Source organism: Squalius cephalus, assembly GCF_949319135.1.
Source record: "Squalius cephalus genome assembly, chromosome: 2".
Taxonomy (NCBI): domain Eukaryota; kingdom Metazoa; phylum Chordata; class Actinopteri; order Cypriniformes; family Leuciscidae; genus Squalius; species Squalius cephalus.
Window position 1 is genome coordinate 28,915,724 of NC_137123.1, and position 23,111 is coordinate 28,938,834.

At 38.0% G+C, this 23,111-nt stretch overlaps 1 protein-coding gene across 2 annotated transcripts in view; it reads left to right on the forward strand.

Moving 5' to 3' along the window:
• Positions 1–316: 316 nt before the first annotated feature.
• Positions 317–23,111, forward strand: part of nr3c2 (nuclear receptor subfamily 3, group C, member 2) — a 77,255-nt gene continuing 54,460 nt past the window's right edge. Inside the window, exons 1-3 of one of the 2 annotated variants that reach the window (XM_079862043.1) lie at positions 346–748; positions 2,150–2,283; positions 3,532–5,314. In XM_079862043.1, coding sequence (XP_079718169.1) covers positions 3,552–5,314 — 1,763 coding nt within the window. In that variant the 5' untranslated portion in view covers positions 346–748; positions 2,150–2,283; positions 3,532–3,551. Of the gene's footprint in view, positions 749–2,149; positions 2,284–3,531; positions 5,315–23,111 lie in introns of both variants that reach the window. The other variant, XM_079862042.1, reaches the window with a different exon arrangement.

The following is a 23,111-nucleotide window of genomic DNA, read 5'->3' on the forward strand; positions in this document are numbered from 1 at the left end:
TACAGAAGACAACATTTATAATTGCACTTATCTGCTCTTCTCCTCTAAATCTGTACACAAACAGTTTTTCCCCCTTAATTCTGCAAAATGAAAAAATGAATAAATATATATATAAAATAAGTCTGGGATTGCAGTAGCCTACATGGATTAATTAGATTATAATGATGATTAAATGAAATACCACTGAATAACATTTAGCAAGTAAGGTCATGCACTTAAATGTTTGCACATCATCCATTTGTCCTAGATGTACAGTTTAGCGCCTGCGCAATCAAACTACCTTGCCCTACTTCTGGACCAAGAGCCGTATATACCTGAGCGCATTCATCGCCCCCTCCTACTCGAGCTCTCATTGCAGTAGGAGGGTCCATGTGCACACAATGACGTCGCTACGCAAGTCTGTCTGAGTCCTCCGCTGTTTGTATTAGTCTTCAGTTGGGCGCCTTCAACAATCTAGTAGCAATGTGCACGTAAACAGAAAACTGTCGACAGGACGTTTCGGTGAAGTCGCTGTCGACCGTTGTACGCGTACAGTGCGCTGTCGTTAAGGATCTCGCGTCATGCGCGCGGCAGTGTGCGATGCGTTCAGCTGTCACAACTGAAACTAGTATGCAAGCAGTCGCAACACTGGGAATACTTCTAAACACAACTTAACGGCACTGTTTAGTGTCATTTTCTCCGTTTTGTCCATCGGATTACTAGTGGCCAGCAGTAAAGATAACTGTCAAAATTGGATGTCATAACTACGGTAAGATGTCTTAATATTATTATTATCTCACTGAAGAACAAACTGTATGAACTACTGCAAATGCAGACGCGTTCAAAAAAACTTGTCTAAAACTTGATGTTTAACTTGACAGTGCATTTCCACTTTAAAGCGATGAAAAGAAACATGCCATAAATAAACAAATAGGCCTATAATTACAACTGCATAGTAACAATGATACAGTTATCAATGTATCCTACACAAACATCCTTTGCATCAGATCGTTTGACGTTTTCTCGGCTAAACTAGATAAATCCACAACCGACTGGATTTATGCAAGTGTATACTTTTCATCAGTATCGTTTATGCTAACGCATATCAAATATCAAATCAAGCCAATATAAAATATGGTATAGCTTGTTATATCAAAGCTTAACATGATCTCTTTCGTTCCGTCGACAAGTTCTTAATGGGATATATTAGCGTATATGATTTATTTCGCGTAACGTTAACACCATCTTATTTACTGTACTTGAGCTAAAGTACAGTGCAGAGTTGAGCGAAACTGAAGTCAGACAGATGGGGCACAATAATTACCAGTGATGTTCTGGCTGGTTAGACAGTGAGAACAGCGGCGAGTAAGATGTATTCTTGTGAAAATGCATGCAAACATTCCTACTTATTTAAGCATGCTTGATTCACGTGACGTCATGTGATGAATAAACTGCATCGCAACGATATTTAGTCAGGAGTTATTTTGCAAAAGAATCAACTGCGTCACACGCATCATTCTGGAGGTCGCTAGCTTTGCAATGCAGCATGAATTATCACGCGTCTGAACTAACGCGTAAAGTTTTTATAGGCTAAACATAGAGCAAAGTTATTCATTTAAATTCTACAAAGAATGTCGCAGCAGTTTTGTGGCTACAAAGCTTATAAATAAAAGACTGACAGAGCGACGGGACCAATCCGTGAGTGGCGTGATAAACTCTTGGCGACAGTGTGTCTGCTTCTGTCCAATGGTTGCGCGCTTAAGCACGGTATCGTGGGAAGAAAGACGATAGGGGGGAAAAAACAAAACATAAACAAAGAACTACGTCAAACGTTTAAAGCAACATTGTCGTTGCCATTTGACTTTGCTTTTAAAAGTGCGATGCCTGAACTTACTGCATCTCGCTAGAGAAGAGCTAGGCTACTTATGACTGACTTGGTATGGATGGTGAAATAAGTCTGTAGGCCTGAATGACAGTTTAAACTCACAGCGGTCGGCTTTGCTTTCTCCTCTTGGTGCCTGTTGCAACAGGATGGGAAATTAACTTTTTTTGCTGAAATGTATCAGCCACTCTGTTTTTGTGCGCGCCATTGTTTTTTTTTTTTTTTTTTGGGAACATGAATAAATACACAATGCATTGAATCCTGACAGCTGTTGTCGTTTGTTTTCAGATTCAAACCAGTTCTTTTTGCATTCACTCCGTCTCTGCATTGCAAGTCTCAGTCCACTATTGCTTTTTTGGAGGCATGATTAGGATGCCAGCACCAGGACGAATTACTTAAGGGGGCATTTGGAATTGCAGAAGGTGCAAACATTTGTCTTTTCACTAACTAAATGTAACACTGCTAAAATGTACTTGTGTTGTATCGTTAACATCTGAAGGGCAAAAGGAGTCTCTTTGTTTGTAAAACATAGGCTACCAAATGTATAAATATAATACCATTCTACTTGTCTAGACATAAAATACAAAACAATAATAATATAAATAATATTAAAATCCAGAAACAAAGAATTCAAGATTCTATATTAAACTATAAATACTGTAGAAAAGATGGCTATTACCAGTAATGAGACTGCCTGAGAGTACACATGGCCGTGAACACTGTGAATAAGTGGTAGAAGTCTCAGGTTCAAATCCAGAGTAAGCATAAATACAGCAATGTCAGTGGATGTATATGGGGGGGTGTAGTAACATTTTTATTAACTTGACCTGATCTGTATGATATTATCATCCCTCCTACATGTTTTGTCTTTTAGCAGGTAAAGTACCTTTTTATGGTGCAGACAAATAGTAGCTGAAGTTAGAGGGGGCGGCAAAGTAAAGCACAGGGAATTGCTGAGAAAAAGTTACCTGATAGGTCACAATTCATATTCAATGAGAGGGGTGAGTGGATCCCATGAAACTACCTCGAATGAAGAGCGTTGCATCTGATGTCTGCGGAGGCAGTGCCAGGATCCAGCACTGCTAAAAGAGTTTCATAGTTAATTTACAGATTTACTAATTTAGTGGATTCACACAGCGTGGTGGTGAAAACATAGTAAAGCACATGGGAAATCTAAAATAAATTTGTCAAATAGAAAACATTTCAGGTTGGGGGTTGTGGTTGGGGTTGACCGTGGGTTGACAAGAGACAGCACGGCCCCCGCATTTAGGAAGAAGAGGTCAATTGCACAAAGCAGCAAAAAGTGGCCCATTTAAATCTGAGGATAGAAATTGGTCATGAAAAACAGTATATATATATATCTAAAAAAAATAATGACTGTATTAGGTGAAAAAAATAATATGATTAGGAAATGTACCATTTGACATTTTAAAAGCCAAGTGAATCCTATAAATAAATTATACATTTCTTTGTAATCACAAAATGCTAATATTTATTTATTAAAATAGGATGTCTATAATGCATTTTCCAAAAAATATTCAAACTAAACCAGTAATGATTATGTGTGCTATTTGGTTTGACAGTCTAACTAATGAGATTTCTTTGTACTAATCAAAACAGTGCCATTTTGACTGCAATGTCTAAATGTCTCTAATTTATTGGCCCATTAGGTTTATCAAATGATCCAGGTATGGAGACTAAAAGATACCAAAGTTACTCCGAAGGGGCAACTCCAGAAAACAAATGGGCACAGATGCCAAACACCATGGAGTATTGCTGTTCTGCAGAAGAGAGCTTGACAAACAGTGATGTGCTCATGGATATTGTAAACTCGAGCAATGCCCCTAATGTGCCGTCTGTGTGCAAGGACAACAACTTTAAGACTACCGAGACAACAGTGCTAAGAGTTAACCAGAATCAACCATTACCGTTTCCCTCCTTCAACAACTCCTTCCACAACCGCAAGTCAGAAACAGATTCAAAGGAGCTCTCCAAAACGGTTGCTGAGTCTATGGGCTTGTACATGAACGCTGCCAGGGAGGCAGATTTTGGCTTTTCCCAACATGGTACTGTGGGTGGGCAGGGTAGCCCAGGGAAACTGTATCCTCTTTGTGGGAAAGCAATTGAAGACAGCCAGCCCAGAACAACTGGGAGCCCAAAGATGAAAGCTCCCTCAGCTTCATTTCCACCTGGGTCCCAACAACCCAATGGTAGCCCTCAGGAGTGTGCTGTGGTCTCTGCCTCAGTGCCCTCTGGAATGGCCTCCGTTCTTTCTTGCAGCACTGATGGGTCTTGCCCCATGTCTAGTCCTACAGGACACAACATGGTGTCGTCCACTACCAGCCCCACCTACTTTGATTCTGATTGTCCGTCGCTGGCTTCTGCCAGCACCAACTTGACCCAAGGTCACCACACCAGCCCCAACACCTGTAGCCCTGTAAAATCCAGCATGGTGGGGTCACCTCCACTGGCTAGTCCACTCAGTGTTATGAAGTCTCCGGTTTCCAGCCCTCGTAGTATAGGTAGTGTGAGGTCACCACTTTCCTGTAACACCAACATGAGATCATCCGTCTCAAGTCCAACAACAAATGGAGGCAATACCTGTAACATTAGACCATCCATCTCCAGTCCGCCCACTGTTGGCAGCATGACCATGTCCAGTCCCAGGAACTCATCAAGGGGGTTCTCTGTCTCTAGCCCTCCCAGTGGATTGGGCCTAGTGCAAAATGACGTCAACAGCCCTGAGAGCCGGGAGCATGACTTCAAGGGATTCGAGTTTCCGAAGGTAGAGAACGTGGATGGGGAAATATTTAACATCGGATTGGATGCTATGGGAGTGGCCAAATACATAAAAAATGAACCTGGCACTGATTACAGGAGCATGTGCCTAGGCAGCAGCAAGAGTGCTATGCCACACTCTCCATTCGTGACTCACATTAAGACAGAGCCAAACAGAGAGGTGACTTGTTCGAACCTCCATTTTGTTGAGCCGCAGCACTCTCTGGGCTGCTTTCCATCTGCAGAGACCACATACTTGTCTTTGAGGGATAATATTGACGAATATAGTCTTTCTGGGATCTTGGGACCTCCTGTTTCTTCTCTGAATGGCAACTATGAACCTGGTGTGTTTCCTAACAATGGCCTGCCCAAGGGGATTAAACAGGAAACCAATGATGGCAGCTATTACCAAGAGAATAATAATGTGCCCACGTCGGCTATTGTTGGCGTTAATTCAGGTGGACATTCATTTCATTACCAGATCGGAGCGCAAGGAACAATGTCGTTTTCACGCCACAATTTGAGAGACCAGACGAACCCCTTGTTGAATCTAATTTCTCCAGTTACTGGATTAATGGAGACGTGGAAAACTCGCCCAGGGTTGTCACAGGGGCCTCTCTCTGCCAGGGGGGATGGCTATCCAGGCCCAGTCTGCCTTACTGAAAACATGGAAAGGTAAGACACCAGCAGGGAGTTTTTATTAGTGTTATGCAACAAGATGTTGAGGCAGTGCTTTAAAATTTTTGTCTTGTATTTTCTTGTTCTCGAAAACATTAGTTTAATCCTATCCCAAAAAAGTACCAAAGTAAAAGAAAAACATGAAACCATTTGAGAATTTAGCAAAAGTTGCAGTCTCTTTGAGACAATTTGCTAAAATTAGGCTAATTCAATGACATTTATCTGGGAGCTAACAATCAATATTACCTGACAGACAAATGGCTTGCATTTGAAACATCCTCTTTTTTCTAATGGCTTGCCACTTGTGTGATGCACTAAGTCTTCACTTAAAATTGAAGCTGATCTCAACCCAACATTACAAGGCATGTGTTCTACTAAGATCCACCATAGAAGGGAAGCAAAGTTTCCTTCTTATCAGGCTTTTTTCTGTTATTGTGAACATAAACATAAGTTATTGTGTTGTTATCAGAAGGCCCTGGCAGATATTGTGCAATGAAATATATCTTGTTATTGAGTCCAGTCATTATGCAGCAGCATCATACATAATTAATAGTAGGTCAAGTACCTTTCTCTCAAAAACAATGATAAACAAGCAGTTTTTATGAAAGGCTCTTAAACAAACAATGGGAGATATCGAAGAAGACAGAAAGTTGCTTAATTAATGATTTGAGACAAGGAACTGATTGATTTTAAGCCAGTGCTTAATGCTCAATAAAAAATAAAGCAAATAAAGCTAAACTGGATATGTAGCGTACAATGACTGATAGGGCAAAACTATGAAACTGAGATTGTGACTATTGCCATTGAATCAACCGCAACAGGCCGTGGAAAATACTCGCCAGTTACTGAAGTCATAAATGTTTGCTTACCAGACTTTATATTATCTGGTTGCATAATTTCTTTAACAAGCTTGCAAAGTGCAGGAAGCCCTAAACAGTTCTAATCTATAAAGCATATCCCATCTGACAGGCAAAACTTTTATAAGAGTCAGATGTTTGCTGAGTTAACTGAGTGATGCATTAAACCCCCTTTTCAGAATGTGTTCATTTGATGCTATTCTGAGACGAGGCAATTACAGCTAGCCGAGCTCTAGCAGTATAGCTAATGATTTTCACCCCATCCCAGATGTCCTCTGAAACAGTCAGCCAAGCACTCATTCAAAATCTTTTTTTTTTAAACCACGCTAATGATATCAGGAAATATGTAACGCTAAGTTGGCTAATGAGATACAGTAAATGTCAGTTGTCTATAAGTTTGTAGCTTTCTGTCATGTATCTTTCAGCTAAAGAGCTTTCGTTTTAAGTCTAACTTCCATAATTCATTTAAACAGGTCATTTTATAAAAGTCTGTTTACTTAAGAGTGCAGATTCAAGCTGAGCTCACCACTGTTGCACCATCTATTATGGAGCAGTCCCTTCTGACTGGCTACTAGGCTGCAGTGAATTATTTAAGTTTATGATTTACATAGCATACTGTCTTAGTGCTATTTAATTGTTAATGTATGTGTACAGGTCTTTTTTTTAGATATGAGGTTACGGGAGGTGTGGTCAAGAAAATAGATTTTTTTTTGGTAACGTTAAAATAAAGTTCAGTTAGTACATTAGGTAAGATGAACTAGAAAGAAAACCGTTTTAAAGCATTTATTAATCTAAGCTAATATTAATTAATAAATTTGTTAATTCATGTTAATTTATGTTACTTTCACAATACATTATTTTAATTTAAAACATTTAATTAATACAACTTTAAATGTAAATATTAACATGAACAAAGATTAATAAATGCTGTAAAAGTATTCTCCATTGTTATATTCTTGATAGCATAAGTAATGATGAAATAAGCATCAGCATTAAGTGTAAATGGAACAGGAATTTACATAAAAACAAACAAACAAAAAACAGGGAGGACTTTGTCTCCTCATTTCAGGACACCACTGCACGCCACTGATCAAGAGAAACCCATTTTTATTTTTTACCCAAAACCTTTACATATATTGCCTTTGAGTATAGCAACATTTCGAAATTTTCTCAATTTTTCTGCTGCCTCAATGGTTCCGTGCTGTCACCAAGTTTAAATCTATAACTACTGTAACACACCGAACAAACCATGAGTGATTGACAGAGGTGAGAGGCACTGATCTAAAACCTTCTTTTTCCATTTGTAACTGAAAGGTTAATATTCAGGTTCTAGGGGGATGTCAGTCAGGTAAGAGAAAAAAGGACTACAAATATAGATAACTAGGTATGAAAGATACAATGATACAGCGGTTTACTTTGAAGGCAACCTATATAGAGGGAGTCACATCACTGCTGACAGGATCAAAGTCACCCTCATCCTAATGAGATCCAGCTTAGCCAGAATGTCAGAGTAGATGACAGTCAGAGGTGGGATGGCTCACTGCCACGCTGGCCCCAGCTGGCCCTCAACATCATGCATTACGCCTGGTCAGTCAATATGTCTGTTTTTTTCTCTCTTTCTCTCCGTTTTACTTTTATATTCTTTTAGTCGTTCTCTAATGCTTCTTTCTGTGGATCTGTTTTTTTGTCGCCTCCTTCATAAGCCATTAGGTTCATCATAGGAGCCTTATGGAACTCACACAGATCTTTGATATCCACATTAACTATAATCCATTATTGAATCAATTACACGTTAAAAGATTCAAAAATATGTGTATATATATATAATCAACCAGAAGGGCTGAAAGAGAAAAGCAAGTGGGGAGAGAGAAATTTTTGGTGCCTTCAAGCTGTGCATGGTAGTGTAAGGGAAATCTCTTCATGCCTTTGTTTTTCTTATTCCTACACTGTAAAAAGTGCTGCCAAAACGACAACCTGCAGTGATATGTTCGTTACAACTTTTTGAACCACTCGGAATTGAATTATTGATATTGACAATCTAGCTGAAACTGACATCCCATCAAATAAAGTAGAAATAACAATTATTGATGAGTAAAATATTATAATGATGAAAACAACTACATTGTAGCTACGGCTGGTAGCTGGACGCAACCAGTGGAATGCATTTTATTAAATAATGAATGAAAGAATAAGCCGTTTGTTGTTTGAATACAATAAGGGAAATTGACAGTGAGAATTAATAGAGAGGAATGGAAATCCCCTTTAACCAAAATAATGCAATTGAGTGATGCAGCATAGCATAGGGCAGCAGGTCACACCACTAGCAATGACATATTCAGTGAATTTCAAGCTACACTTACACACACACACACACATAAAATATATAAATATATGCATTTAATAAATCAATATATGAATAATATAAAAAATATATTAATAAACAAAATTAACAAATTATATGTTCACCATGTGTGCAATTAATTATTATTATTTTTAAATGTATTTTTACTCTACAAAACTTGCTCTAGCTTATTTAGGGCATTTTGAGTGCAGAAATGCATCCATGCAGTTTTATTTCCAGCTGCAGACAAGCTGCAATTAGTTTGAAGCACAGAGACTCTATACCATATTGCGTAGTCATTCAAATAAAAGAAACACAACTAAAACTTATCAAATAATACATTGTCCATACATTGACCAGAAATAGGCTTCTATGTATTGAAAGAGCATGGTAAAAAAAAATCCTTTATACAGCAGAATTTCATATGGCCGGACTGAGTATGCCAGATGAGGTATGTTAAGGAAGCAGCAGTACAGGAGGAAGAGAGGTCTTTGGTCTGGAGTTGGGCCAACTCTTAATGTTCCTCCAGCAGATGAAAGGGCACATCCCTGTGAGAGCACTAATGAGCTCTTAATTGTATGTTCTTCTACAAAATTAATGGCCAGCATAGATTTGATAAATTTGGACGTGGCTGGATACTAATAAACCAATTAAATCCCAACCTCACAAAAGCTGCCCCTCTGCACGATGGGCTGCTGACAGGGGCAACACCTCTGTTCATTTGTGACGGTAAGCAGGAATAGAAAGAGGTGGGAAATGGAAGTGGGGAGTTTGGGGAGTATGGACAGTTTCCTCTGAGTCCTGCGCCTGAGAGAACAGCGTTGGAAACTATGTGATGCTTATTTGGGAGTAACAAATGCCTGTGGAGATGAACACTGCTTTGCAGTTCTACCCGTCTATTCAATCCCAAACCTTAAAAACGTGTCAAGTCATTACATGTTCCTCTGACTCCTAAGAAATACCACTTCAGCATCCTGTTTACTTTAATAAAAAGACTTTCAACTTTTAAAAAGGTGTAGTTCACCTTACATATTGGGATAGTTCACCCAAAAATTCAAATTCTGTGATCAACATTATGACGTTCCAAAACTGTTTGACTTTCTTTCTTCTGAGGAACATGAAGAGAAATGTCCATACAACATAAGTCTGTTTGGTTACCAACATTCTTCAAAATATATTTTTGTGTTAGGCTGAAGAAAGAAATGTAATCAGGTTTGGATTGACCTGGGTGAACTATCCCTTTAAGCATGCTATAGGGTTAATTTTAGCCTAATATCATAACAGTGGGTAAATAAAACAAATCCAGCAATGACAAAAAACAAATGCATTCACTGATACAGAAAGTGTTCGGATCTCTGCTTTGCCTGGATTTAGAGTATGATGTTTACAGACAGGTTTTATTTTATTATATCCATCAATATTATATATTTCAAATCAAATATTAGTCTCAAAGTTTGAAGTATTTTAAAAATGTAATACAAACAAGTTATGAATAATTTTTTTGCCTTCTTGCTTCTGCTTTTCTAAACAATGATAGTGTATCACAATTGATGGTGACATGTAGAAAATTAAGAGTTTGCTCTCCAATTACTTGAATTGATTTCCATTAGAATGTTGGCAATGGCGAACTAACAGTTGGGATGTTGAAAAGGCAAATTAAATTCTCTTGAACACACAAGGTTTCTTTGCACTCTATTAAAAGTGCAGCTACTGTATGCTTGGGATTCTGGGTCTGTAATGGCTGTCCTCATTTGAACTTCTTCCTTAAACAGCATTTGTTGGGCCAGATTTCTTCAAGGTAGCCGTACCTTCCCATATTACAACAGTACCAATTCTTCATTCTGATTAAAATCTCTATTATTTACTAGCATGTGGCCAAGCAACACTATAAATAATACAGCAAACCGTAAATCATCTGTATCTTTCATCCTAATTATTATTATGTGTGTATATAAGCATCTATAAATTATTGTGTAAACATTTTTTGTGAGGTTAGGGATATTAAGGCAGATGGGCCATTATATTCAGAATGACTTAAAGGAGAACTCCGGTCAATTTTAACATTGAGCTCATTTTTTTGTACATTTGGAGTGCTGTCAATACAGAGAACAACGACAAAAAACGGTGTTGCCTACACCGAGTTATTCTATTTTTAAAATTTGCACCCTGTTGACTTCAATAGGGCAAGTAGTAAGCCTGCTTTTTAGCCTCTTAACATCCTTTAAGTGTCATTACAAGTGCACAGAAAATGTGAGTGATTCCTTCCGAGTGAACACGGGTGGATCTGACTGCAGTAGATGTTAGAGATATTAATAAAAATGAAGTTAATTCAGCCAGCGCTCATACCTTTGTTTACATCCTGTTTTCGGTGGAACGCCATAGTAATCGATTGTCGAGTTCACGCGCGTGATCATTGGTAACTAAACCTATGCGCGTGAACTCGACAATCGATTACTATGGCCTTCCACCGAAAACAGGATGTAAACAAAGGTATGAGCGCTGGCTGAATTAACTTCGTTTTTATTAATATCTCTAACATCTACTGCAGTCAGATCCACCCGTGTTCACTCGGAAGGAATCACTCACATTTTCTGTGCACTTGTAATGACACTTAAAGGATGTTAAGAGGCTAAAAAGCAGGCTTACTACTTGCCCTATTGAAGTCAACAGGGTGCAAATTTTAAAAATAGAATAACTCGGTGTAGGCAACACCGATTTTTGTCGTTGTTCTCTGTATTGACAGCACTCCAAATGTACAAAAAAATGAGCTCAATGTTAAAATTGACCGGAGTTCTCCTTTAATTGAATATGTGCATTAAAGGTGCAGTGTGTGATTTCTAGTGGCATCTAGTGGTGAGGTTACAAATTGCAACCATCAAAAGTTACGGTGGCCGACAGGAAAATACGTCTTCTGAGACAGCAGAGAGTAGCCAGTTAAGCAATGAGGTTTCTTTACAAAGATAAATTAAGAAATGATGTTTACTTTATTATTCAGTAAAACGATATGTTATTGCGAATATTATTGTTACTTGTTCATCATTGTGTCAGTGTTTTATTTGCTGACTTTAGCTAGCTTCTTTGCACGAAGAACAACATAGTGGCGAAACGCGTTTGTCCATTTAGGGCCACTGTAGAAACATGTCGGCGCATTTCAATGTAAGGGGACCCGCGGTGTATGTAGATAGAAATGGCTCATTCTAAGGTAATAAAAACATAACGGTTCGTTAAGTAAGGTCTTTATACACCACTTAAAACATAGTTGTGTATATTATATTGCATTTCTCTCTACAGATTACATAATGCACCTTTAAGTAAATTCTGTAATATACATATGAATCTTTAGTTAATAAAAAATATGATCTGAGTTAAGAATTTATACACGATTGTTCCTCACAAGGATTCAGGGGAGAGTACAAACAAAATCTTTCAAGCAGAGACCCATCACAAACAATCCAAAGTGTTATTTGAATGCATTCTTTGATTCATTTGAATCAATAGCGCTGCAAAGGCAGGTCATGTGACCTCTAATACTTCTCACGGAGCGTCACAGCGCTGCTGTTTTCTGCTGTTAGCTGTGCATGACTGCACAAACAAAAGAGTAACTTGATCATTCACGTCAAATTGTAGGTTGCTTAAGTGTTGTGGGAAAGCTTAGCACTGTCAAAAGTTTGTGGATGGAAACAGGTGAATCAGGCATATAGATCAGATTGTTTGGCAAATTCGCCAGCCATTGATCAAAAAGCACTTTAATTTGTTAATTCTTCAGCCTGAGCTGTTGACAAAATAGGTCAAGCTCAGTTAAAAAGGCGAGAGCAGGAGAGCAATGACACTGTCTAGATGCATTTTACCACACTACACTCGCATAGACTGACCACACCTTTAGTATGCTTGATAAATCTTTCAAAACGGTCAACACTGTGGCATCAGACGTGACCTAGAAAGCAAACTCAGATCCCCCACCTCCCTCTGAACGCATTTGTGGGAAACAAACACAAGCTCCGTTAAGCTTTGTTGGGTCTTGAGTTGCACCCAGAAAATGAAAAGCCTTTTTGACGTGACTGGGCTGTAAGGCACTGGTTCCACAAATAAACGTTGCATGCCCTGGAGACAGCCAGTGACACACAGAACCAGCAGGTAAAAAGACACGGGGAGGTGTCAAGTGGCACTTTATAGAAAAGACACTATATCAAGTGAACACATCCACAGTGCAGTCTCAAATACAAGAGTAAACCTCAGCAGGAAGTTCAGTGGCTTCTATTACAGGAAAAGAAAAATGGTATGTGGGGTTAAATCAGCACCGTGTGAATATTTACAGGTGTTAAGCACAGCCTTATGGAAGCCTAGTCCCTTATTTTGGTTTTTAAGCCCCAGGTAAACTTCATTTTCTGTGTTTCACTCTCCCACACACGGCTGAAGTATAGGCTACTTTGGTCTTCACGCTTAAGCGAGGATTCGCGTACAGTGTGCGTAACAAAAATTTTGTTTTGTTTTGTTCAGGTCACACGTGTATTGAATTTGTTTAGCACTAATCAGTTATTTTACAAGGTGGCAACACTGGCCCTTGCAGGCTGTTGTTTCACAGTAGAAACGAAATTAAAGAGACAGAAGAACAACAACAACAACAAAATACCGGAGACTGCAACAACAAGATATGCCTGCATTGAGAAACTCTTGTGTGTGGGAGTAATGAGATAGCCGAAACTTTAGTTTAAAATAATACTATAAAATATATTTTTATCGGTCATGACTTCTGGAGAAAAATAGCACAGACACTGCTGGACAAAGATGAAACTTTCTAGAGCGCATGTTTCGACCGCCTGCGTTCGCGCACGCCATCAAATGGAGTATATTTTGAAAGGCTAGGCGCTAAACAGTAAAAACTGCATTAAACCCAATTACTTTTGGGTTTACAGTAAAACAAAAACGTAACTGGAACTTTATATGTCACAACTGCAATTTTACTTCTTGTACTGTAGCTGCAACAGTGTGAATTAATATCTCACTCTTGCAACTTTCTCTCATTTGCGGCTTTATTTCTCATTATGTAAGTAGCAATTACAAAATTATTTCTCATTTCTCATAAATTGCAACTTTATTTTTCACAGTTGGACTATTTCTAATTTTAAACAATTGTGATGATTTCTTTTAATGTAACTGTTTCGCAATTGAAAACGTATTTCTCATGATAACGACGATTTGATTTCACACAATTGCAGCTCACTGTATTCCACTATTGCACAGTTCACTATCTTATTGTACACTATTTTTTTTTTTTTGCTCTGAGGCAGAAAACTACTTCTGTGCATTTTAGAATATCATGTGAAAAGGAGTCAGGTAATAATCTATATTTTTATAACAAATCTATATGGAGAGTGAACTAAGGTGAATCATGTGATTGTACGGGGTGTGAAGTTTGCCTCAATATCTCAATAGCGACTTCTGTCCATAGCAATAGTTCTACCAGAAAGACTCGGGAGACAATAATGGAACAAAGCATACATTTATTGACAGCCCAGCAAGCAATTATTTATAAAGTTCTTTGGCGTAGGCCACGTCCGTAGTGCATAATCCGAGGGTAGCGGATCTGCATTTCCTGCTTGAAGACGAAGGCAGGGGCGCAGCCGACCCCCCGGAAGGTATAGACCTGGTATAGACCATCCTGGTGGTGGTGGGGAGGGTGGAGGTGATCGTTGCATCAGCATCTGTGAACTCAAACATGTGTAAGTACCGATCTTTTATACAGCAAGTATAAGGACATGATTGGATAGATGTGAAGGTAATAAGTGACGTAGTAATTAAGTCTCCCTGGCAGAGCTTATGCTGAAGCTTCATTTTTGAATATAACCACCTGTATGTTGAACCTCATACTCATGAGTGTATTCAGAGCCTGTGGCTATGTTGTGTTGTTTCTGAACACCTGATACGCAGCTTTGAGGCTGCCCGGGGCTGAGTATGCCGAACCCCCACATTTCACCACACTGTATTCGGGCAAGTTCACATTCTGTTTACTGCCAGCCTTTGTTTCTACTGTCATCAGTAATTTAGGGACAAGCGCTCTCTCTTTTGTGTGAGATTTGTATTTGCCTAATCAGAGAGAGAGAAACGTGTGGAGGTTTGTTTTGTCTTAAGGAAATTAAGCAGCCAGTCTCTCGTAACATTGCAAACTGGAATGTTCTAGATATAAATTCCTTGTTTGAAGAAAGAAAAGTAAGAGGATTGGAGAGCAATGCAGGAAAAAAAAGAGACCACAGTTTGTGATTTAAAAAATCTGCATGTCATTACAGCAGTTCAAAACTCCTGACCTGTCAGGGAGGGAAAGTATGTCTTTTCTGGTAATACCCTTGCTGTGGACTACATGTTCATCATGAAATGGAGTATTAATTATTGTGTTAAAATAAAAGTATATTTAATAAGCATTTAAAGAGATAGTTCACTCAAAAATGAATAACCTGTAATAATTTACTCACTGCCACATTGTTTCAGATATGTAAAAAAAAATTCTGCGGAACATGAAAAAAGGTATTTTGATGGAAATCAGTGGGGCTCAAGTCAAATCACCTTTATTTTTATAACTCTTTATACAATACTGATGGTTTCAAAGCAGCTTTACAGAAAATTATACAACAGCTGTTTCCATCCAAAGTTGTGAATTTAACTTATGTGCAAAATTGGAATATCGCACAAAACATTTGCGAATAAAGCACCATTTCCATTCAGTGCGTGAGCCAAAGAGAACAAAATCGTCATTTCCTGACAAACTGGCGCTAAATATCACTAAGAAAAATGGAAGTTGCAGCAGTAGGAAAAGCCATTGTATAATATAATTTCGTATATAATAAATTACTTGTGCTTCAGAGCACGCAGTTGAAATGTTATCTTATAAAGTTATCTTGCTTTCGAAGGCAGATGCCTGCTGTTTGGGAACGCAGTAAGACAGTTCTGGGACTGGGAGGTAATTATACTGAACCATTTTGATGACAGACTTTGCTCAGGCATTTCAGAACAACCAAAACAGCATTTCAGATGCTGTGCAACAAGATCGGTCCGCTAGTTGGACTAGTTATGCTGTCCTATCGCAAAGTCACATTTCTTTTTTGATGCACATCGAGGAATTTATTTAGTAAATGTGTTTCCATCATAAATTATGCGCATGTTTTTTTATTGGATAAAAAGTTTATCTGACTCAGTTGAGGGCATACGTTTTTTTAATGCGCATTTTGGCGTTTCCATCCACTGTTTTTTTTTTATGCAATATCCCAAAATATGCATAAAAATAGGTGGGTGGAAACATATTTGATGCAAATACAGTTCATTTCGGCTGTACAGCAGTTATAAAAGAAAATAGTGTCACTTGCTGGGTTTCCATCCAAATATGAAGCAAATCTTTTCAAAGTTTGCAAAAAACAAATAAAAAAAACACATGTGAATTAGATGCATTTCCATCAAGTTGTTCGAGCGGACGATAGTGGTTATTAGTAACCGACCAACAGTAAATGAAACACCATCTGCAGAAACAGCCGATTAGTCATGTGGGTTTAATATTCGCTCAAGTCAAAAACCACCTCAAGTGAGCGTAAAAACTTTTTTTGAGAATGAAGGAATTTTTTCCCTGAAATTTGCCATTTCCATCACTCGTTTCTGATGCGATGCTTCAAAATGCACATAAAATCAGTGCAGTCAAATCAATAATTTTGTTGAATATTAAGTGTCCCAAAAACTACATTGGGACCTATTAACTTTTATTGTATTGACAAATATATATATATATCATAAAGGTTTCGAACAACAGTAAATGCTGACAGAATATTAATTTCCGGGTGAACTATCCTTTAAAGGTAAATGATTTTAAATGAGATTAAAGTAATTTCAGAAAAACACTGTTGAATGTGGATCATACCAAGAGCCACAACACACTTGTAGCCAATCAGCAGTAGGGGGCGTGTCCACTCGTGATGTGGGAGGAGAGAAAGTGAGCAAGAGAGAGATTTGAAGAAAGAGAGATGGCAGAGAGACATTACAAAAGAGAAAAGCTCAGAGGAATATCTGAAATAAAAATAAGAGTTATGATCAGCCACAAGCTTTAGGACCCGCGTTAATAGACTAGAAAGCTTTCCAGCGCTGGAGAGACCTAAGCGGGAAGGCCTGAAAATGGACGCCGAGGTTGAGTTGTTTCTGATCCATACGGTAGAAACACTGGTTTTGCTAAGTTTCACAAAACCAATATATGCTGTTGTTGTAATGTTAGCTATTGTAACAGGTCAGTTTTGAGTGACATTGTTTGTCTGGAGCCGGTGTGCAGCTGGCGACCAACACCAAACTCTTGCTTGTGTATACTCTTGTGTCCGGTATGTTAATATTTTTTATTCTTCCTTGTCATTTGTTCGCCATCTTCGCTTTATTTTTCACGAAGCATTATTTTACTATGATAAAGAGACATTCACTCTTGCATTGTCTGTTTATTCATTTTGGGGGCGGAGCAATGAAGGGAGGGGTGTGGTTGTTTGGGTTGATTTCAAATATCAACAGTGTTTCTCAGAAATCCCTTACTGCACCTGTAATAAATGCTTGATGCATCACTGATTTTGCAGTTACTACAGTCACAAAAATATGAGAAAAATACAATTATTGTGAGGAATAATATATCACAGCGTACCATCTACTATTTAAAAAAGGATATCACTGCATCAGAAATTATTAATGCTTGTAATGGGGAAGTTTTCACTACCCAGACTGCAGTAATGACCTAGATTTCCTACTTTGTTCTGTAGAGCAATAGCAAGGCCAGTGGTGCAACTGTTGGGTCAAATCCCCACCAGTGTTCATCAGCCGAACGATAAACGATTGGGCGGTTGAGGACAAAAAGTGCTGCTTTTATGGCAATTCACAGTCCAGCCTCCCCATTAACCCACTTTATTGATGTCACAAGTCATCTGAATAAGGCTTTTTGTATTCCCACAGCCAGTGTGTTCTACTCTCCTGCACTTTGTTGCAAAGCCGTGTTTGGCAAAGCTAAAGTCTTTTGAGAAGTAGAAGGAGCTCTGTCCGAGTTGTTATTGACATGTTTCACATGCCTCAAGTGCTTCCTCCATTCCGATACCTAAAAAGTATGCGCCATGTTTTGGGAATGTGTGTCAGGGTGGTTTATGAGCACACCATTCTTAATGTCTGTTTGCCAGTAAACAGGGAAGAATGGTTGAGCTGGATCCGCCTTTAATGTACAGTACAGTAGAGACTCCAACATATCCATCCATCCATCACAAAGATGTCCATAGATATAAAACAATCCTTGTTGAGTGACAACAATTTGCCAAAGTATAGGGATAGATCACAAAAAAAAAAAAAAAAAAAGTTATTTTTCATTCCAAACCTACAGGTATTTGATTTTTTTCTTCTGTGGAGCACAAAAGTTTTTAGAAAAATACATGGGTGTCAGAAGGAGAAAAAAATGTGGGTGGGTCATCCTCCAGAATTGTTTTACTGGAGTAGATTAGGGGTGTTCCCGAAAGCCAAATACCTTATCTAAAATCTTTATGCAATAATGAGTGAAGTGAATGAGTGAGAGTAAAAATGAAATGAGCGCAAATCTGTCTATGCGTGCATCTCTCAGAAATCAGAGCTTGGCAAGAGTAATATAAACTGTTATTCAAGTTATAACAGTTAACTAAATCACTGTCAATCAGTGACTTGAATCTATAGGCTACTACATCATATGCATGTTCTACGATATGATTTTGTATATTATTGTATTTAAATGATTTAAGCATTGTACAATATGATACTCGAATGAATGGAATAAGCACAGCATGATCACAAATCAAACAAATCAAGCGTGTTAATTGCCGTCTCTGCGTGTCTCCGTCTCTCAGCAACCAAACCAGCTCTAATAGCCTATAATCAACTAAGATTCATATACATTAATAAACCATCCCGCTTTCTAAGTAAAAGAGTGTGGTATTTGTCCCACCCCTCCTCCACTGTGATTGGATGGCTGGGTAAAAAAGTGACAGTGATAAGCGCTGCGTATTACCCAAAGTTGAACATTCTTGGCGACCGGAAAAATTAGTTTAAAAACGCAGCACTCCCATTGAAAATAATTGGAAAAATATGCTAGCCTTGGGGAAAAACTCTTTGGTGGATACTCGGCCTTAGTGAAAAAACGACAAAAAGCATAAAGGTATATGATAAGCATATGAATCTTGTGCTATATTTCAAGTCTTTTGAAGACATACAATATGATAGCTTTGTGTGAGGAAGAGACTGAAATGTACGTTTTTATTCACTGACAGTCTTGCAAGATAACTGAGTTGAAGAATCAGATCAGTCTGATTCATTAATGAATCATTCAGACCGGCTTTGTGAATTGGATCTATTTTTCGTTGAAAAGATTAGACTCAAAAGAATGATATTAAAGGGATAGTTCACCCAAAAATGAAAATTCTGTCATCATTTACTCACCCTCAAGTTATTCCAAACCTGTATGAGTTTCTTTGTTCTGCTGAACACAAAGGAAGATATTTGGAAGAATGTTTTAATCAAACAGATCTCGGGTCCCCATTGACTTCCATAGTAGGAAAAAATATATACTATGGTAGTCAATGGGGACCGAGATCTGTTTGGTTACAAACATTCTTCCAAATATCTTCCTTTGTGTTCAGCAGAACAAAGAAACTCATACAGGTTTGGACTAACTTGAGGGTGAGTAAACAATGATAGAATTTTCATTTTTGGGTGAACTATCCCTTTAATCGATCAGACATTAAAATTTCTCTTATTAGCTTTCATTAACTTACCAAAAATAGCTGGATGGAGGGCAAATGTCAAAATTTTCAGTAAATTATTTAAATTCTGGTTTGTTTATCACGCAAAACTACTATACTGCTTCAGAAGACTTTGAATCATGAGTCATATAAACTATTTGTATGATACTTTTATGGCGCTTTTTGAGCTTGATAAGCCCAGTCCTGACCCATTTTCATTATATTGAAAAGAGTTGCCTAGAAATATATATTTAAATTCCCCTTGTGTAGAAGAAAGCTATATAGGCAATGCAAGTAAATAATGACAGATTTTTTTTTTTGACAAACTATTATTTTAATTAGTCTATATAAAGTAAAAACTAAAGTACTTCATGCACCTTGCCAAATGAACAAGCTCTCTTTTATCCAGACGCTCGTAAACTATATTTCATGCACATGACACAAGAACAGTTAAATGAAGCTGAGTAATATTGCATCTCATTCAGTCTTTTGGCACATTTCAATATTTCAAAACCACTGGGATTCACAGTTGCAGGTTAATTCTCAAACAGACTCAGCTGTGCACTCTTTTATGTTAGATCATCAGATAATATCCCATTTGTCTCTGCAAACCTCAGCTAGACAAACACAATCACATCCAGCATCTTCATGTTTTCTCTGTGGTGCTATAATGTTTATTAGATTTCTTTTTGTGGTTGTATTAGACATGCACTAATCAAATTTGTGCATCATCAGTGGGACACAAAGCTGCATTTCATTTTTTTTAATTGGGAAGGTGCAAAAAAGGAGCAAAGCACTGTTGTGAATTACACTTTTTATCCCACTGAGTTGGAGCAGCTGAGGTCTTAGGATCTATGACCCTGTTTGTTACTGTAAAGAAGAAAAACAGAGACTCTTTATCTTCCTTGAATATGGCATCATAAAATGTGATGCAGTATTAAGACTAAAGGTAAAAAAAAAAAAAAGAAAGTCACCTTACTAGCATGGGAGCTAAGAGCAGACATGCTGGGTCTAATCAAGTGCCTCTATATTTGCACCTGAGGCTGTTTTTAATGACTTTAACTAACTTCCTTTGTAATGAGCAAGGAAAACAGACCATCGGCAATGACACACAGGCCTGAGAAGGGGCTTCATGGATAATCAGGCTCACTCCACCTGCTATTAATGGTGTAGTGACAAGATGCCATGAAAAATATGTCTTGGAATTTGCCTTGCCCTGTCTGAATGCTGAGTCACTAGATATCGGGGAGTCGGATTTTGTCCAAGGGTTGTAGCACGCTGAGGAGTTTGGATCCCTCGGTCTCGATCCCCCCTGAGAATCATCAGCACTGGAAACGAGGGCATGTTGGAATCTTGCAGAAGGGGCTGCGGTCCCTCGGGAGCCCTTAAAAATTCTCTTTAGCACTTAACGTCGCACTTGAGACATAATAGTTGCTGCAGTTGGTGTGCTGTTTAGGCATGATCTCTTTCTCTTGCGATGTTAACTCTTTCAATGCAATTGTTGTCAAGTGTTAGTGGTGTCAAATATGCTTGGTAAGCTTTTTTTTTTTAGTCGTGTTCAGGGCACAGTGTTTTTCAACTGCAGTGAAACTGAAAACTAAGGTGATGTCTTGTTAGCAATGTATACATTTCATAATAATTTTTTTAACATTGCACAACATAATTTTCTTAATCAGTATTTCTACCTGAAAGACTCGGGAGAATTGACACTGTGACAATGAACATTTATTTAAGAGCTCAGCAAACAATCAAATTCTTTGGCGTAGGCCCCGTCCGTAACTCGCATTCTGAGGGTACGGAATCTGCATATCCTGCCTGAAGACGAAGGCAGGGGCGCAGCTCACCCCCTGCGAAGTAAGGAAGGGGGCCATCTGGTGGTGGTGGGGTGGAAGGAGGATAGGACATCCTGGCGTCTTCAGGGTAGAGGGGAGAGCCCGTCTGGAGGTGATGGGGAGGATGGAGGGGAGGACCCAGCATAGAAATGTTAGGGAGATGAAGGAAAATCCCGTCTTGGTGGTGGATGGGGAGGATGGAGGTGGTTGAAGCGACAGCATCTGCGAACTCAGACATGTGTAAGTACCACCTTTTTATACTGGCTATTAGGATATGATTGGATAGATGAGAAGGTAATACATGACGTGAACGTTTGAGTCTTCCTGGCAGAACTTTCGCTAGGCTTCATTTCTGTCTTGTTTTCAAGCAAATCTTATGAATCCTATGAATGAATGAATGATATGCTTGAACATGGCTGCAGGTTGCAGATTTTGGAGTTTTGAAGTGAAATTACTGGAATTTGGCAACATTTAATCATCTCCTCACTGGGATGGTTGCAGCATGATGCCTGTAAAGTGATATTATGGCAGCACATTAAGGTAATTGGCCTGCACTTGAGAAAAGAGGAGAAACATTTATTAGAGGTTTTCACTCTGCAATAATTTCATTACTGCCAGTGTTCTGCACTGGTCGACCATGTAGGCCTACGTATGGGAACTAAGAGATGGTGTACAGAGATGGAACATATACAAAGACACTTATGAATGTGTGTTTTATTTGCCGCATATGATAGTGATGGTTATATGGCATTGTGTATCTTCCTTTTTTTTATTAGGATGGCAATATAAAATTGATGATCTGATTTACACTGTCATCGAAATTTCCTTATTGCTCCGAAGAGATGAATAACACTCTTGAAACCTTAAAAATTAAACTCACACCATTGAAAGATTGTTGATTTATAAGGCTCTGCGAAAGTAACCTTTCGCAACTGAGAGTAGCAGAAACAAAGAGCTGAGGGAGCAGTTTAGTTTAGCCTCGGTCAGTGGATAAGATTTATGGTAGCTGTTTTAGACCAACAAATTCAGCATAATCTGTTTTCAATCATGCCATTAAAAATTTAATTTTATAGTGTAAATAGCTTAAATTTAGTGTTTACTTTAGGTAGTCCTGACTAGGGCTGTCACATTTCAGTAGTCAATCTCAATACCAGTTAAAATATAGAGGATTCTCAATACCAGTTTTTATGTAGCATCAAAAACTATAATTAAACACTCCCTTTTTTGTTTTTTAGAAAAGGTAAATATAGATACAAATATAAAAATAAATAAATATATGACAACAATGACAGGTACATTTTTTCAGTAATAGTCATTTTTAAGTAACTAATAAAAAAAAAAACACAAGCAACACTGAGCAAATAAAAACAAAAATACAAAGTGAAGTACTGTACAAGTTTGCCAGGTATTTAACAGCAGTATCTGCTGTACAGATTGAAAAAAATTACATTGCAATATTTAGTTTTTCTGCAATATACAGTATATTACGATATGAAAAAATGCAGGAATTTTCAACAGATGACTTGAATGGCTCTATTTGGGGGAAAAAAATTCTCAATCAAATAATATAGAACTATTGGGGTCATTTTGTAGGGAGGGCATTTGCATAGAAAACAAAAATAAATTTGAACTGCAATATTATAATCATTTAATATCTCATAATAATACAGTCAACCTGGTGCACATATGAGTTAACTAAACTACCATGGTTGAGGCATAGAAAGCAGTGGCAAGGTTTTTGAACCTCTATTTCCCAAATCTATGCCTATAATTGTTCTAAAATAAGAAAGGATTGTTTATTTTTTATTTTTATAATTTTTATACTGTGTGAATGTGGTGAAGGGAAGGAAATTAAATTTAGAGCACTAGCCGTGTCACAATATACATAATCATTCACAACCTGACATGGATTACTGTACATGTAAGTCATCTCTAACTAACCTGTGTGGTACAGACCTTAAATCTATTTATAGAATCAACAAGACGTTTAGCCAGGAAATAAAGAGT